Below are 17,873 nucleotides of genomic sequence, written 5' to 3' on the forward strand. Positions count from 1 at the left end.
ATGATTATAAATGAACGCAATGAAACGGAACATAAACGAAAATACGCCCAGTGAGTACGAACTTAAAATTGCTCTGATACAGTAGGTGTGTCTGGAGACTGATTACGTTTCAACTGAAAACAAAAATTAAAGTGAAACTAGTAGCCTAAGTGACTCGGCTCTTTTTTCATAATTACAGTATTGCTGCTGTCATGGAAAATAGCCTTTTTGTTATCTTATCTTATTGTATCTTATGTAGGGCTGTCAAACGAGTAATTTTCTTAATCGCGATTAATCTCCGGATTTCAATAGTTAATCGCAATTAATGAAGTTTTTAATCGCATGTTTACAATTCCATTATTTTGCATTTCAAAACAGCTTTTAAGTCCATATTAACAATGTAAAGCAATTCTTACCAGAGTGTCTTGATTGGGAATCAAATGAACACAACACTTAGATGTAGTTTCATCCACAGGTCTGTGGCGATTCGCACATTCTAAAATAGTGCTTTGCCGGCTTTGGCGAAGCGGTTGCCCGCTAGTCTGATTAACGTTAGCACCTGTATGTTTGGCTCGTAGGTGGTAGCTCAAACTCCAAGTACTTCGGTGATACTTAAATTCCATTTGACACAAGATGCATATTACTTTTGATTTGTCAACTGAGCCGTCTGGGAGTCTTTTAAAGTGAAACGAGCCATTCAAAATCCCAGTGGTGTCGTTGTTTTTATCCATCACCGCGATGTGAATTACACGTGTGTGTGTGTGTGTGTGTGTGTGTGTGTGTGTGTGTGTGTGTGTGTGTGTGTGTGAGTAAATGTTTATCATCTCTGTGTTAAAGTAGCCTACCATGAAAAATTAAGTTCATCATAGCTGGAAAAAATAGCCTTACAGTGTTGCCCAGCTGACAGGACTTAACATGTAAGGTTTTGGCCATAACCGTCTCCATGCCATGCATTAGGTGAGTGTGTGAATTAATTAGCAGCAGCTGTTAAGGTTTTTTTATTTTTTTTTATTAACAATTTTCAGGTAGGCCTAGTAATAAGAAACATATGTTGCGGACTTCGCAACATACACCAATGTATAAATGAACTATAAAACCAAAATACCAACAAAACAAAATAGGAAAATAAAAAAATAAAAAATAAAATAAATAATAATAATAATAAAGATCATTTTAGCCTTCATCTTTATTATTCAAGCTGCAGGGAGGGCAACTCATTGCTGGAGAGAAAGAATCAGGAAGAAACAATAATTAAGCCATAATATTACCAGTCTCTACTCCATGTGTTTGAGCTGTGCAGGCCGGTGGCATGGAGCAGAGATGAACATTTACTGCATAACACACACAGATTCATAAATTCTGACTCTGAAAGACAGGAGTGAGATCTACACCTTCAATTAGGCTACAACGCATGATACTGGTGGAGCAAATGGGCAAAAGTCTGTGTGAACCACCTTACCTCTGGTATTAACTGTCATGCTCAAAGTTCATTTAAATATGTGTTGTGTTTGGTAGTGAGCAATAAGACAAAGTATATTTATTGCAGCAGCACCAATTACAGGGACTTGACAAACAGGTTGAAATTAAACTTGACAAATTTAATTAATAATAAATTGGTTGATTTTTATGGAGCCATAAGAGCATCAACACCTACTTTTAGCCAATTAATGGCTGAGGGCTTGTGTACATGTGCTAAGATGTTATCAGCCAAAAATGAGCCAATGAGCCATTTGTATTTTTTCAAATCTTTTATACTGTGTTATAATAATGTTTATTACTAGGGAGAGGCCATAAATAAGCCCCTCAGGGTTTCCTGCCTCTTACCTTGCACTACATATTGTCTTTGTTTTTTCTCATGTCTGCGCTTTCTTGTTTTTAAACTGTGCAAAATAAAAAATAAAAAATAAAAAGTTATGTTTGGATTCTTCCTTTTAATGAAATATTGAGTTATGTCAGTTATTCCACAGACCAGAGACACTGAGGAATGTATCTTTATTAATGTTCCAACATTTTCAAATGACCAATTCTAAACATGACAAATATTTTATCATATTACAGTTATGGAAAATATCACTTATAAACAAGCATGAACACAGACACTGCGTCTCTGACTTTTTACTGAATGTAATATGCATAATGACAAAAGTTTTTATCTTTTTTTTCCATCTTGGTCCAAAGAACTATTAATTTATGCTCTGGGATGGATGGTACAGATAAATAGTCCAAGTAAAGTCCCGCAGCTGATCATCCACCATCACTTAAAGAAACCTCTGTTGTGGCTCAGAGCCTCTGTCAGCCTGGCTTGCATCGTCTCCTTAGTTGAGTATAAGGGCAGTTCCAGAATAGAGAAGCATGTGTGTGCCTCGGGGAAGTACTGCTGGGTGGAGCGGCACTGGACTTGAAACCTCATCCGGACCTGGTCCATGCCCAGAATAGGCACCCTGTCAAAACCAGTCACGAACACTAGAGAAGGAAAACATGGAGGGAAAAAGAACACATTTTAAAGTGGTAATCTGCAAATTTCTTTTTTTTTTTTTTATTATTATCTTGCCGCCATCTTTGGTGCTAAGTGGTCATTGCTGTGGTGTTTCTGTGGTGTTGTCAATCAAACAGCGTGAAAATGTCACAGACTATAACTTTAAGGATGTATCATTTTCATCACATCACTGAATGCAGTCTGCAACAACACACACCTTTTTTAAGTCAGTAGCAATACGTTTGTTTTCAGCATATGATGTGCAACCTAACCTCAGTCCAGATGTCCTTAATAATTACAGACCAATTTCAAATCTTCCCTCTTTCTTCTAAAGCCCTGGAAAGAATAGAGGCTACTCAATGAACTATCTCTCCAGCAATGATCTTTTTGAACCGTTTCAATCCAGCTTCAGGTCTTGCGCTGAGACTGTTGTCAAAGGTGGTAAATGACCTACTCCTTGCCTCAGAGTTTGACTCTTCCTCTGATCTTATATTACTTGATTTGAGTGTGGCAGCACCCCCCCCCCCCCTCTCATGGATAGAACCTTAGTGATTCACACATCATCATCTCCGAATGCTCCAGAGTTAACTTCGGCGTACCACAAAGTTCAGTGCTAGACCCCTAACGTTGCTATTTTCGATTTACATGCTACTCTTGGTGAAATTAGGGGTAGTTATGACGTAAATTTTCACTGCTACGCCAGCGATGACCAAATCTACCTACCCATTAAGCCTAATGACTGCTCACAACTCGCAAATTTAGAAGCATGCTTATCTACTGTCAAAAAGTGGATGGCATTTAACAAAACTGCAATGTTAGTTGTTGACCCTAAGACCCGAGTACCACAGTTAAAAATCTTGGCATTACATTTGATCAAACTCTCTCACTCGACTCCTTCATTAAGCATATCACAAAGATAGTATTTTGTCACCTTCGCAACATTGTGAAAATTTGTCCTCTGTTAAATATTGCTGATGTTGAAACCCCTCATACATGTTTTTGTTTCTTGACTTGACTTGATGACTGTGTCATCCTGTTTTCTGGCCTACCAAACTCCAGAATCAAAAACCTTCAACTGTAACTCAACTAGAACTAGAAAATTTGATGACATTACACCCATTCTAATCCCCCTTCACTGGCAAGCCAAATCTGACTTTAAGGTGCTTCTTCTAACATAAGATGGGCACCGATATATTTATGCAACCTCATCGTACTTTATGATGTTATTTTCATGGCAAGAGCACTGTGACATGGGAAATAGGAGCGGCTGAACATCACCAATAATGGTTTCAGCACATCTCATAGCTGCTAACATTAGGTACAGTACTTACAAAGGAAAGCTTTCTTCTGATCTTCGGTCAGCTCCTCAAAAACCTCCCAAAACATCAGTATGGTGGGGTGGCGGTCATGGTACCCCCTTTCATAAACTGTGTTCTAATTACAGACAACAACACATTGAAACAGACATCGTTACCATCAAAATCAAGCTCTGAGTACATGAAGATGCAGTAAATCAACTGCAGTTTGGATGAATGTTCAAACTAGGTCAGGATGATCTCTTGTCACGTACCTGTTTCAGCTTTGCCCAGTCGTAGGTCTCTTTGCCCACCAGCAGGCCCTTCAGCTCCTCTGGTCTGAGCAGCTTCACCACGTCCAGGTCACACACCGTGAAGAAACCTCGCCTGAACTCCTCAAACACCTCCTCCACTGATGCGTTGAAGCCGTGATTCACGTAGGCATCCACAAACTCCTTCCTGTTTAGCAGAGTGGAGTTTTAGTTCTACAAACATTTCTCAGAGGCAGAGCTGCTCTGGAGGCAGAAATAATCTCATATTCACTTAAAATAACACTTAAATGACAAAACATTTTATCAAACTTTATCAAATTTTACCAATGATCTGATTGCTTTGTATTTAGGAATTATAAGTGTTTTCACATTCTTACTTATTTTGACTTGTCACTGGCTTTCCAGGGTTTTGGGGATCAAGTTCAACCTCTGTCCCATCCCAGACAACCTGTTACAATGAGTAAGGAAAAGATAGTGAAATCACTGCAAGACCTTTGGAAATGATAATGGATGATTGGTTGGATGTTGAAAGTAGGGTAAATGAGACAAATGATTGAAGTGAAATACCTACTGAAAAATACATGTCCAAGTTCTCTATATCATCATCCACATAGTCTTCCAAGATGTACTGCAGACTCCTTTAAATGTAATACAAAATCGAGAAAAAGAGATGTAACTAAATAATGTTTAGTCCTACAGATAAATAGGTATGTGAGAATGTCTGCGCTCTTTTAGTCAAGTCCAAACAAACAAAGAATGTCCCAGATGCATCAGTTCAAAAACTCAGAGCATGGAAGATAAAAAAGAATTTGCAAGCTTATCAGCTTGGTTAACCACTGGAACAAGCCACCAAGACTATGAGGAACTGGTCTCCTCACTCCTTATTGGATGATTTAACCATTGTCTGGTTGGCCTATGGTGGCTTGTTCCAGTGATTAACCAAGCTGATATATTGTCTGGTGTTGCTCATTGTCTTTAGAACTGACGATGGTCTTTTGACCAAAAAGTTTTCTGTCTGTGCACTTTTGTTTTTTGCACCTTTTTTCACTTCATCACCATGTAAATAAATTTACATGGTGATAAATTGTGGCATTTTTTGCATCAGTTGGCCTCTTTTTGGTTTTTGACCTTTATAGTGTGCAAATTATTTTTGATCTTCCATAGTTCTACAGATACTCACAGAGTACAATATTTACAGTATATTAAGACCTCTCAGGCATCAGCATCTCAAACCAGATATTTGTTCTATTTAAATTTAGGTGAATTTACACTTACTTTCCAACACCTGGGCTGAATTCTATCATATCTTCCAGTGAAGGCTCTACATTGACCAGCTTTTTGAACAGAGCCATTGGGAAGGGTAAGTGTATGACACTCTGGTTGTTTAAGGCCAATCCACAGAGAACCCCAAACAGGAAGCATGTCTTTTCCCCCAGTGTTGCCTGTTATTGATGATCAAAGGTATAATATTAGACACTGTGAAAATCACTGGAAGAAATCTATGAACCGCTTGAATTTGTTTTCAAACTAAACATTGTTCTTCTGTTGTTTATCATCAGCAGCAGGGAATCTAAGAAGTAAACTGAATCCTTGGTCTGTGGTTCAAATGTGATTTGCCTGTATGAGAATCAAAAATCTTACTTCGGAGGGGAACCATGCCAGCGTTTTGGAGTCGTTGTACATAAACATCCCAGATTCAGTTGACGCCATCTCATGAAACAAGTGATGAAAGAAGTCTTTTTTGTAGACATCTGCATCTTTTGAGTCCCCATCAAAATAGACCTGAGACAAAAAGGTTTGGTAAAATTAAGTTTTCCTGCTAAAATATCAGCTTATTAAAGACTAACTACACAATAACACCACATTTTTCGCATGAATTTGGCCATGCTATGGTGTTATACACTATTCATTGTCAAAATTGCATATTTACCAGAAGTGGCTTCTTGAAGTCACTGTGATCAGCATCACCCAGCTGTTCAAAGGTGCCTTCCAGAAGTGACGCTCGCTTCAGCTTCAACTCAAAGTGTGTATAGGAGGTTGACTCGTCAAGCCATCCAAAAGGCCAAAATATATCCATCAACAGTTGATCCAATTGGTATACTACCTGCAATACATTTCAAGATTTTATTTTTTATTTTTTATTACTTCTGCCAACAGAGTTGGACAGGGGTTACGTTTTCACCCCATTCTGTCTGTCAGGATATTTCAAAAAGTTATCAATGGATTTGTATGAAACTTTGTGGAAAGAGTGGTCATGGGGCAAGGAACAACTGATTAACTTGTCCTACCAGTTGGCCAAAGGGGGGCGTGGTGGTGGGTGTGGTTTCTCACAAAAAGGCATATAACATAACACCATCAAACTTTGTGACCTATCAGCAGACAGAAGAAGAGGCAAACCCTCGACTATTGGCCCAATCAAACAACATGGACACAACGGAGAGCTCATTTCCATTTTAAACATAACCGCCCTGCTAATTTTTCCAAAATTTCGTACGCCTGTCCACTGAACAAATATAGAGCTGCTTGTGAGTTGTGCAGACTGGCTGGCTAGCTAAACTTGCATAAAATGCCACCAGTTCACTCTGGTGACGCAATTTGCATTACGGCAGGAAAACAAACACAACTAGAAGGGCACTCGGAGAGCGCAGACCTCCGCCAAGGTTCATGCTATTATTGCTTGTTCGTGAGTCGGATCCAGATCCGCTCCAACATTTAATGGGTTCTTCCTTGGCCCATGCTACACCCTTCCACGAAGTTTCAGGAAAATCGGGCCAGTAGTTTTTCCGTAATCCTGCTGACAGACAAACAAACAGACAAACAAACAAACAGCACCGAAAACATAACCTCCTTGGCGGAGGTAATCATGCACACATACCACAACAATCCTCCCATTTCGATGTTGATAAAGGTGATTGGCTTTGTTACACACGCTAAGCATCATGGTAACAGTCACCTTCATAATGTCATTTTATTTATTGCTAATGTTATAAATATCAATATGTTGGAAGTCATTATCAGTTTAATTTAGTGAATGCAATATTTTCAGTGATAATAAGAGATTGGCAACCATAGATGAATTTATTATGCAAGGAAGTGATAAGTGGGAATGCTCCCCAACTCTCCAATGTGCACAACCTTGCTTTATTCAATGTATACTTCAATACTAATTTTAGGAGGCCCAGGCCCACCCAGGCCCACCCAGGCCCACCTGTGGCTTCGCAGCTGCTTTCATTGCACTTTTATGCAATCGCTTAATCAGTTGCTAGTGTGTAATGTTAAAGGCATACTGAGCAGGATTTCCCCCCTTGAAATAGCATAACCTCATCCAAAAGTTATCCTACTCAATCATTACTTATGGCCCATTGGTATATGACAGTGTGTGTCTGCAGAGAGCCTGCCTTCTGCCTGGATTTTCTTATTTCTGAATATCCGGGACGTTTCTGGGCGTCAAATTTTGGCAGTGGGTGTGTCCGCCTGCAACCAAAACCACTGCTAAATTGTTTTATATCTAAAAGCCACGCTGGCTGCGGTAGCGATCCTGAACTCTAATACGGAGTAACTGGAGTTCTGGTCAGAGCTAGTGTGTGTCGTGAGCTGGCAGCTAGCTAACGTTGTTAGTGTATCTTCGTTGTAGTAGAAAAGCTGATATAGCTAGCTAAGCTAACCGGAACCTCCCTGTCCAACAGAAAACAGGCCAAGTCCGCGTCGTTCTTCATCCCATCCCCTCCTTCAATAATCGCCAATAAGCGAAAGCAAACCCCAGATTCAATCTTGTTTTGGAACAAGCCTTATCTGCTTGGCGTTTCGCCTCGCTGTACTTTTTTTGTACGTCACAACCAGCAAAATCCTACTCAGTATGCCTTTAATAGTATAGGTGTCCTGCAGAAATGTTTTATCTCAAATTTTGCCATTTTTTACTGTAACTGACAGTAACCTTATCTCTCACATGGAGAACACACAGCTAATATAAACTGATAATAGTTGATTTGTTGGAGATTTCCTCAGGACTCTGTACTGTACTGTATATACAGTCTTGTTCTTGTGAGGTACATTTCAAGACTTCGCTCACCTGTGTGACTGTGGCATTGAGGTCAATAAGGGTTTTCTTGCATTGCAGATTCATCACAAATGGGAAGCAGCAAAGGATAGGCGACTCATCATTTGCACCCTAAAGAAAGAAAGATCATATATTCACCAATAGATGTCTCTTGATGAAACAAGTTTTTACAAAAATATTGTCAGAAAGAAGGGGAGAGAGAGAAGGAATGACGTGACGATGGTCATGAGCTGGACTCAAACCCATGATGTTACAAGCACATGGTGCGGGCCTTAGCTCACTTATCTATGGAGCAACCAATGTTGAAACTAGTTTTATTACCAGGTGCTTTTTTTTACCTGGTTTTGTGACCTTGAATGCAGAAGCAACAGATCCTGTGCAAGAAATTCTGTGTTGAATGTAATCTCCAAACGAAAAGTGCTTTCCGCGATCCTCCGAGGTCCTACAATCCTGTTATTGGCCTTTTAAAACAAGTAAATTGGTAAAAATTGAATTTGTAATGAAAAACTTAATTTGTAATATGGGAGTAGGATTATATTCAGCACTGTTTGAAATATATGACTGAAAAAATAAAAGTGACAATTGACACTAACGTTGTATAGACATTGAAGGACTTGTAGCACGGCTTTGACTCCACTTCTGCGAGGAACAGTCATGTGATTAGTGGTCACGATCAGTGACAGGGCCTGTTTCCACACCTTAACATACTTGACCACGGTGGAGGGCTTCAGGGAGGACCACCAATCCCCTGTGGAACAGAACATGGGGATTTGCAAATTGCAATGTCAGTATTTCACAACAGAACACATGTTAATAGCACACATTTATTGCTATTAATATATCTTAAACACTATTGAACACAAGATGTTTCTCCCCAACTATATGCACTGGTGTGTTGAAAATGCTACATTCTTTTTATGAGTAATTTGTAAGTGACAAAATGGCACTGTACTGCAGGCTGTTGTTTTTTATCTACCCAAGACAAGTTTTGGTAGTACTGGGGGAAGGCAGGTTACCAATGACCCACCCACTATCTTGTGAGAGACTCAAATCATTGCTCTGTAGTTCCCTATCTTTGCTCATAGAGTGTTCACTGGGGTGATTTAATGCAAAAAATGCAATCCCAGTGAATAAACAGAGCTCTGTCTTATTTTGCTTAGCTAGAAAAAGAGTGACTAGTGAGGAAAAATAAGTACTAGTGTGTTAATTTTTGTAAAAAATACACCCGTCTTAGTCTAAATTACAAATTAGGGCTGCAACAGAGCAGCATCCCATCCCCCCTGAGACCCTGTAGATTCACTCTGTTTGCCCAAACTAATTTAAGGTGTTGTCAGTCACAGACAGGAAATCTTTTCGGCGCACAGGAATTTATGAATCAAAACTTAAAGAACAAAATACAAAACCTTCTCCTAAACAGCAGTGAATGAGCTGGACTCACTTTTTTCCACCATCTCCACCCCTACTAACCTCTAAAAAGAAATTTAGGTCTGAGGAGTGCACTGTTTTCTGACATCACATTGCATGATTACTGACTAATGAAGTCCTTCAAACGTTCAAATTCGAACAGTTTTCTCTTGCTGCCACTTGGAGCCGCCAAAGTGCAAAGTTGCCAACTGCAGCTTTAATGTTGCAACTTGTATAGACACAGTGCCTTGGTGTGGTGGTGACAGTACCTAGGACCTGGAGGCTGGCAGCAGGAAGTCTTAGCATGGCAGCAGCGACTGCCTCAGGAAGCTTTGTGCTCTGCTGCTGTTTGTGTTTCTGGATCATATGGAGGAGCTCAGTGAGAAGCAGGTAGATCCTCAATCCCTCCACTCCGATCGGTTTGCCACCAAGGGAAGGAAGCAGTGAGTTCATGACAGCAGCCTCCACCTGGTATTTTGAAAAGGGTTGGCAAGAGTCATTCACTGCTAGGGGTGCAATATGTAGAATGTGTGTGTGTTTGGTGTAGTGTAACGCCTAAACTACACAGCATGTGTAACATTTGCGTATCCAACTTGTTGCCGCCCAGTTACAGCACGGAATTTTAAGCTGCTACACCAGGTACGTTCTTGTTCTGCTGTTGTCTGCTGGTTGTGTTGCGCCTATCTACATTTTACCTGTGGGTAAGTGAACACAGTTGTCTAGTTTTGCTTATTTTTCCATAAATAACTAAAGTTGTGCTGTGAGGAACATTAATGTACCTTATAGGCATACTTTAGTCACTTTTTTTTAAGAGTGTAGGTCTACTGTAGACCTACACCAGAATAGAAGGCTTCACAGCTGCTATACATAGATAACTCTATTAACCCAGCAACCTGTCTGAATATTTTGAGTTTACAAGCGAAATGTTAGCACACAAAATCCAGACAGGGTTGGGTAGTAATAACAGAATTACAGTAATGAGGCTTATAAATACAATGCCATCTGAATTATTAATTGCCATCTGTAATCCATTACAGTTACATAAATATTCACAGTAACACCTTTGAATAGGCTGAATTATTCAGAAACACGTGAAAGGGGAAAGGCATTTTGATTGTGCAATGTCTTGAATACATGTTGATAATGGTTTTAGATAGTTTTGAATGATGATAATGACACCATCCAAAATGTAATCTGCATGAGTTAAACAGAATACATTGTTTACATTGTATATTCTATAGCGTTTGGAGGCAAAGTAATCAAAAAATAAGTAAAAGTAATGAAATAATTTTGTTTGAGTATTCCAGTGGATTACATTACTTATTCAAATTTATAGCAGCTAATTGGTAACCTGTAATGGATTACAGTAAGTAAAGTAAACTTCCCAACCTTCCTAGATAATTACAACAGGTCAGTTCAGTACCTCTGCCAACACTCTGTCATTCTTCACCAGTTTCCTGAAAGCACGTCGTGCAACTGACAAGTTCAGGCCAGAGTATGTTGGTGAGGTCTGGAAATGCTTATCGCTGCTGATAAAAGAAATAACAGAGAAAAGTAAATGCACAGTAATGATGCATCAGCTACTCAACTTTAGAAGTGACAGTCATGTATAGAAGCATCGCTTTTACCTTCTTTCAAGGAAGCTTTTGTTCACACAGGACGCAGAGGAAAACATCCTTTTGATTTCCCTGTAAAGTTTTAATACGTTGAGTTCATAACTGAGAAAATTAGTTTTGCATAAAAATGACTAAATTCAGTCGTAGTATTAATAAAATACCGGACTATGAAATAAACCAAGTACATTTTGAGAAATATAATAACTACTTCATTGTATTACACTTACTTTTGTATCTTTTTCCATGACTTTGAATTGCATTCAGAGACCCATTTGTCAATCACATTATCTAGAGATTGCTGTGTCACATTATCCATACTGCCACTGTTTGACCCCTCATGAACTTCCTGTGAAGAAAACAAGTTCAATTACTGTTTTGAAAAAAAAAATACTGTACATGCATCAAACCATTGGGGTAAACTTCTAATCATTATGGTCTGCATGTAATTGTGTTGGTACCTCATTAAAAGTGCACATCGCAAAAGAACAGTTTCCTCCTGCATAGATGTTTCCGATTTTGTGACCATCAGTTGTGTCTGGAATAATGATATAAAAAAAATATATATTGATGTTCATCTAAATGAGTTGATTTCATTGTTGTTATTCAACTCTGTTACTATAGAGAAATATATTCACCCTGTGCCAGTTGAACTGGTAGAGGCACAGACTGGTGACTCCCCTCTCCACGTCCCAGCTGCCCTTGCTCTCCACAGCCGAAGGAGTAGACCCTCTTGGAGTCCGTTAACACTAATGTGTGATGTCTGTTTGAACAAATAGTATTTTTAATGTTAACAAAGACAGTGGGATGCTTTGACCTGCTACTTTTCAGTGTAATGTTTTTATTAGAGAACAGGGAGCAGTCATTTTTTTCTACATTTTTTGCAGCTTCCAGGCTTCATCCAATATTTATCAAAGTGAATTCTCTTAAAAGAGAAAATTTATATCATCTTTGGGTATCACTGCTCATGACATTCTGCTCATAAAATCACCAACAGGCATCCCTGTGGTTTTAAAGGAATTTCACCCAAAAATAAAAATTCTGTCATTATATACTCATCCTCATGCCAGTTGAAACACAGGTGAAATTTGTTTGTCCATATAACACACAGGGAGGTTGGGGACTGTTTTTTTAGAGTTCCAAAAAAAGCAAAAGCAATTGCTGTATTGAAAATTTGGCTAAATAATGGTGTAAATATCAGTCTTTTCCACTGACAGTGTGATCGTCTGGCTTCAGAGGACTTGGATTATGCTGCATGAGCTGTACGGACAAATTTTATGGTGATTTTTTGCTCTTTTCGGGACTAAAGAAGCGGTCCCCAATGACTTCAGTTGTTTTGGAGAAGGCTGCGACAGAGTTGCTGGCAACCTTCCTGTGTGTTATATGGACTAACAAACTTCACCTGTGTTTCAACTGGCATGAGGGTGAGTAGATAATGACAGAATTTTCATTTTTGGGCGAACCATTCCTTTAAGGGTCATGAGCCATGAGTGGCTGGGAATCCCTGCATTAGAGTAAAAGGTGACATGTGTATCGTACCGTCCACAAGCGATCTTGGTGACCTTTGCCCCCCAGAGCTCCGCAACAAGCCGAGGACGTAGTTCATCTCTGAATGAGTTGTGCCCAAGCTGCCCATATTGACCAGAGCCAAATGTGAACACTGTGCCATCCTGAAGAAGCAAGCAGACAACCGTACTGTTAAAACATGGAAATAAATGGTTGCTGTTATGACAAATTACCATGATCCCCTTTTTGACGATATTCTTTATTTTTTTATTTACATTATGTTTTTGTTTTACATCTCTGTCCCTCTATGTTATGACCCTTGGACTCATGAGACCCATTCAAAACACATTCAGTCATATCAGATATAAATAGTTATTTTCTTTTTTCCGAAAGGTCTACTTGTAGGAAATTAAATGTTTTTATTCTCCAACAATAAAATGTGATAGGTTAAAGTATATTCCCAAGAAAACACCGATCTTTGGCCTAAATATTATTGTCATAAAGCTTTCTTTGTCAAACCTTCATCAAAATGGCAGTATGGTCCTTTCCACAGGAAATGTAAATGGTTTTCTTCATGTTCAAACAATGAACAGGAGTTGGCGTATGTCTGTCTATAGAAAATATATTGAAATTCAGTTTTGCATGTTGTAGAAATGGTATTATAAAACATTAATAAGGCTGAAACATTACTAGTGTACTGCTATTGCTGGTGAAATTCACCTTTGAAGGTAGATAAAAGTGACAGGGTGAATAAAAATACTACTGACATGTTACTATTACACCCTGACCTTTATGGTAAAACATAAAGACATGCGAAGAGAAATATCAAATGTTATTACAGTACCTTTTGTGTCTCCTAGCCCAAGCTGTCCGCAGTCATTTTTGCCCCAGCCACACACACTTCCAGAGACGGAGAGGGCGAAGCTCTGGTCTCCTCCAGCGCTGATCTGAACCAGGGGGTTCGCTGACAGAGAGTTGAGGAGTTGGGGCGACCCGACGCTGGGCTTCTTCTTCCCCACACCTAGCTGGCCCCTGGAGTTCTGGCCCCATGTGTAAACCTGGCCATCTGCACAGAAATTACTATGACTTTGTGGAGTCTAATGTAGTGTGTAGTACTGTAGTAGGCCCACTCGAGTCTGGTCTCTAAACCACTTCTCTGACGTCTTGGACTTGTCTTGGTCTCGAACTCTACACTCTATACTACTGGATGTTGACTCAACTTTTTCCTGTCTATCTTAAAATCTATAAAGATACATTTCCTTGCCAGCCCTACAAAGAATTTCAGGGAGTGTATAGTATGTAATGGTCCTCAAACTTGTATGCATTGATTAGTCATAATCCTATGCATGAATTAGTTGGATGTTGAATGGTCTAGTACAGAGCTCCTGCAGACAGACCTACATCTCTTAAGAAACTCATTAAGCATTATTTTTATGTTTTGAACAACATGTACACTGTTTATTGCCTATTTTGGTCATGAATGGTACTTTATTTGTTCTGGTCTAGGTCTCAACCCCCTTTGGACCTGGTCTTGGAATTGACTTGGATTCGAATAAGGTGGTAGTATGTTCATGAACAAGCACAGATCCTGTACAGACCTGTGTGTTCAATTCAATGCACTGAAGCACTGCGACACGGTTAAATTACCTAATTCCACTAACGTTACTTAAATACCACAAGGTGACGTTAAGACACCTACCGTTAAAGTTTGTAGGGCAGTGAAGACGAGTTACTGTCTGCAAATCCCCGTTACTGACTGTGGAATGTTAAGTTTCACTTTTGTTTTCACACCGGGAGACTCTGTGGATTGAGTTCAATGCTGCTGGTCTGCTGTCTGTACATCTCCACATTACAGACATGATGTGATGCGCACATCAGGCGCATTAGAGATCGATTTAGATCCATTTCTACATACTGACCAAATTTTGATTTTGTGCCTCTGTATGGGAAACACTGCATCTCACAGTCAAAGACGCCCTCTAGAGGCCATCTGCCAAAGCGCATCATCTCACTAAGCGTTACCTGACTGACTGCCTGACCTGAATTTGCCTTGTGATGCCCTCGGCTGCGCTGTGGGAAAAATAATAAATTAATGTCCATTGACAGATGCAGGCTTAGTTTTCTGAGGTGGGGGTTAAATTAATTGTTTGAATCCTTCTTTAAGCTTGCAGTTCACTGTAAACTTTACTGTAAACTTTACTGTACCTTTGGTCAGGGCAACTGAATGCTGGCTTCCACAAGCAACCTGAGATACTGGTATGTGACACAAAGCCTCCAGGGGCCTGAGTGAGCAAGAGAGACACAACAGATTTCAAATGTTTACTTTTGTATATTCAGACAAATGTTTTCATGTGCTTTTCTGGGATTGACTGATTTTTCTTATGGGACAGAGGAACCAATCAGATTGCCCATTTTGCACAATTGCAACATAAGACAATTTTGATTCCCAGATTTTTATTTTATTTTGAAAGCCACAAAGATAGTCTTCCTGTCTCCTTACCTAGGAGTATAAGTTGTGCCCAGACAGAGCACCTTGCCCTCTTCAGACAGCAGAGTGACAGTATCATCACCACAACTCACAGCCCGAATCTTCTCTTTACCTCTCACATTCTCTAGAGGTGCAAGACACACAGAAAAACAGCATAATTTTAAGAGCTGGTTATAATTCTAATTGTCATCCATGCCACAGGAAGAAAATATTTTTTCCTCTTGCCAGGCCAATCTTTGTAAATAAGAAATTGTTCGAGTTGATATGCTAGATAAACAAATACACAGAAAGAGACAGAAACAGAAGATGCTTACTCTGTTTTCCACTGACCCTGCTCCCATCTTGGCTCTCATGTGTGCGAATGACAAACACATTTCCATCACTTCTGATATAAGCGACCACACTGTCACCTGCTGAAAGATGCGTGATTTGAAATCTGAGGTCGAAAAAGTTAATGTCATTTTCTGTTCTAGCGACATCTGAACCATCTACTGTTTTCAAACGAAACTCATAACAGCTGTCCTCTCCCCACGAAAACATTGTTGAAGCGCCTCTCCTACTGCCAGCTGCTGCCGCTGACTCTCAGCTTTAAACTGTGAGTCAGACAGTGAGAAACGAAAGTTAAACTTGATCGGTTCATTTACTAAGAATAGAAACCCACTGTTGGTTGCAATCGCAGTGGAAAACAAAACTTAACCATTTGGCCATTTATGATTATAAATAAACGAAATGAAACTGAACATAAATGAAAACACGCCCAGTGAGTCAGTAATGTTGCAAAACTATGAACTTAAAATTGCTCTGACAGTGTAGGTGAGGCAACTGAAAACAAAATGAAAGTGAAACTTCAGTATGACACGGCTTTTTTTTTCTCCATAACAACCACAGTATTTTAATGCTGTTGTCATGAAAAATAGCTCGTTTTGTTTCAGACATGATGCATGAAAGAGTCAAAGTTGCAATTTTTAACGCTACCTACAGTTCATCATATATTCACGAGTAACACCAAAGACAGATATGCTTGATATCAGTTTTGTGATTCTGAAAAAGGAAGACAGACACAGCAACAGTTTCACTGCTTGTTTTCGTTTCTTTTTCTAACTTCGTCAACAAGAGTTCAGAGGGGCTGAGAGATGCTGTCTTGCAGGTAGCAAGTGTTATCAAAGTCCTCATTTTCAAGCTGTTTGCATGAGTTAGCTAACTGATATCTAACATTAGATGCCATTAACCAACAGCCAGGATACGGGACCTGCATTCAACCCATCAAGCTAACGTTAGCTAGCTAGCTAATTAGCTACGTTCGCCTTTGTGTGTGTGTGTGTGTGTGTGTGTGAGTGTGAGTGTGAGTGTGTGCCTATACTTATTATCTGTGTCATACAGTCCACCATAGTTGGTAAAAAAAAATACCTTTACAGTGATGCCCGTGTATACTTCAAACCCGGCTGAGGTCTTGACATGTAAAGTTTTGGCCACAACCCCCTCCATGCATTACTGGGGGAGTGAATTAATTAGCAGCAGCTGTTAATAACTTAGGTTGGTAGCTCCTGGGTAACATATTCATAGTATTCTGTTACATCATCACACGGCCATCTTGGTAGGAAAAAGGTGATTGTAGGTGATTATAATTAAACGAAAGCCACAGCCAATGAACTGTCTATGTGACATCATGGGAATATGAATACTAAGTTATGGCAGAGATGAAGATTAAATAGCCTACATCTTAGTCCAATGTTGTTTTTATATTCAGATGATGTTAGCCTTTCTCCTTAGGGAGGACAACTCATTGCTGGAGAGAAACAATCAGGGAGAAATAATAATTAAGCCATAATGTTACCAGGTCTTAGGCCTGGTGGTGGCATGGAGCAGAGATGAACATTTGTGCATATAAATGCATAACACACATAGATTCATAAATTCTCACTCTGAAAGACAAAAGTGAGATGGACACTCCTTTGATTAGGATACAGCACATGATGCTGGTGGAGCAAATGGGTAAATGCTTGTGTGAACCATGCATGTTCCCTCTGGTTTTTAACTGTCATGCTTTTTGCCAATTAATGTCTGTCTAAACCTAACCCTCATTATAAACCTTCAGTCATTATTCAAAAACTTTTAAAGACTATTTTTTAATTTTTTATATTCACAAACTTTACAATGATTTTCAAGCTTAGCCTCTGAAGGAATGTCAAAACCCCACAAAGAAAATCTGAACCTGAACTGAAAAGTGCTGAAAGAGAAGAGCAAAGAGCTGGAAAACCTCCATGTCATGATACAGATCAACCACAGGATGGAGGCAGAGACTGAATCTCTCTCCATTGCATTGGACTCCAATGCCAATAGACAGATCCCATGTCTTTTTGTCAGTGCTGACAAAAGGAGACGCACTTCACCCCTTGGTGTTGTTTGTTTGTTAGAAAATATAAACTTGACCGTCCTTCATGTAAATCTCTGAAACCTGGGGACATTTTTGGAGTAATAGTTTGCGGGTCATTTTACTTCCCATGTTCTGACTACCATGTTCGCTGCCCCAAAACTATGGAATTCTCTTCCTCCCACCATCCGATTCTCCCCCACTATTGAGATCTTCAAGAGTCATCTTAAAACACACTTCTACTCACTAGCTTTTAACTGTGCCTAACTTAACTTAACTAGCTCAGGTATTTCTCCTGGAGTCTCTGTAGGTCTGTGTTGTCACTTTGAGCTCTGTGTGACCATGTGCCTTTACTATTATTATTATTATTATCATTATTATTTATCATCACTCTGGTCTTTTCTCCTCTTCT

At 39.5% G+C, this 17,873-nt stretch overlaps 1 protein-coding gene across 3 annotated transcripts; it reads right to left on the bottom strand.

Moving 5' to 3' along the window:
• Positions 1 to 1,933: 1,933 nt before the first annotated feature.
• LOC139930551 (putative E3 ubiquitin-protein ligase HERC3) lies at positions 1,934 to 15,630 on the bottom strand. Of its 3 annotated transcripts, none has more exons than XM_078282994.1 (23): positions 15,405 to 15,630; positions 15,103 to 15,214; positions 14,808 to 14,884; positions 13,447 to 13,668; positions 13,122 to 13,213; positions 12,636 to 12,766; positions 11,735 to 11,859; positions 11,558 to 11,634; positions 11,327 to 11,445; positions 11,112 to 11,171; positions 10,907 to 11,009; positions 9,753 to 9,951; positions 8,673 to 8,827; positions 8,418 to 8,540; positions 8,092 to 8,190; positions 5,953 to 6,126; positions 5,664 to 5,804; positions 5,298 to 5,464; positions 4,594 to 4,660; positions 4,400 to 4,470; positions 4,026 to 4,209; positions 3,787 to 3,889; positions 1,934 to 2,442 (listed from the first exon to the last, which is right to left on the bottom strand). In XM_078282994.1, the coding sequence occupies exons 1-23, from the start codon at positions 15,628 to 15,630 to the stop codon at positions 2,234 to 2,236; spliced, it is 3,036 nt and encodes a 1,011-aa protein (XP_078139120.1). In that variant the 3' UTR covers positions 1,934 to 2,233. The 3 variants fall into 3 exon arrangements, with proteins under 3 accessions (XP_078139120.1, XP_078139119.1, XP_078139121.1); XM_078282993.1 differs by having other exon boundaries at positions 10,907 to 11,012; XM_078282995.1 differs by lacking the exons at positions 1,934 to 2,442; positions 3,787 to 3,889 and having other exon boundaries at positions 4,071 to 4,209; positions 4,590 to 4,660; positions 10,907 to 11,012.
• Between the last annotated feature and the right edge of the window lie 2,243 nt (positions 15,631 to 17,873).

The sequence above is a fragment of the Centroberyx gerrardi genome, chromosome 4 (genome assembly GCF_048128805.1).
Source record: "Centroberyx gerrardi isolate f3 chromosome 4, fCenGer3.hap1.cur.20231027, whole genome shotgun sequence".
Classification (NCBI taxonomy): domain Eukaryota; kingdom Metazoa; phylum Chordata; class Actinopteri; order Beryciformes; family Berycidae; genus Centroberyx; species Centroberyx gerrardi.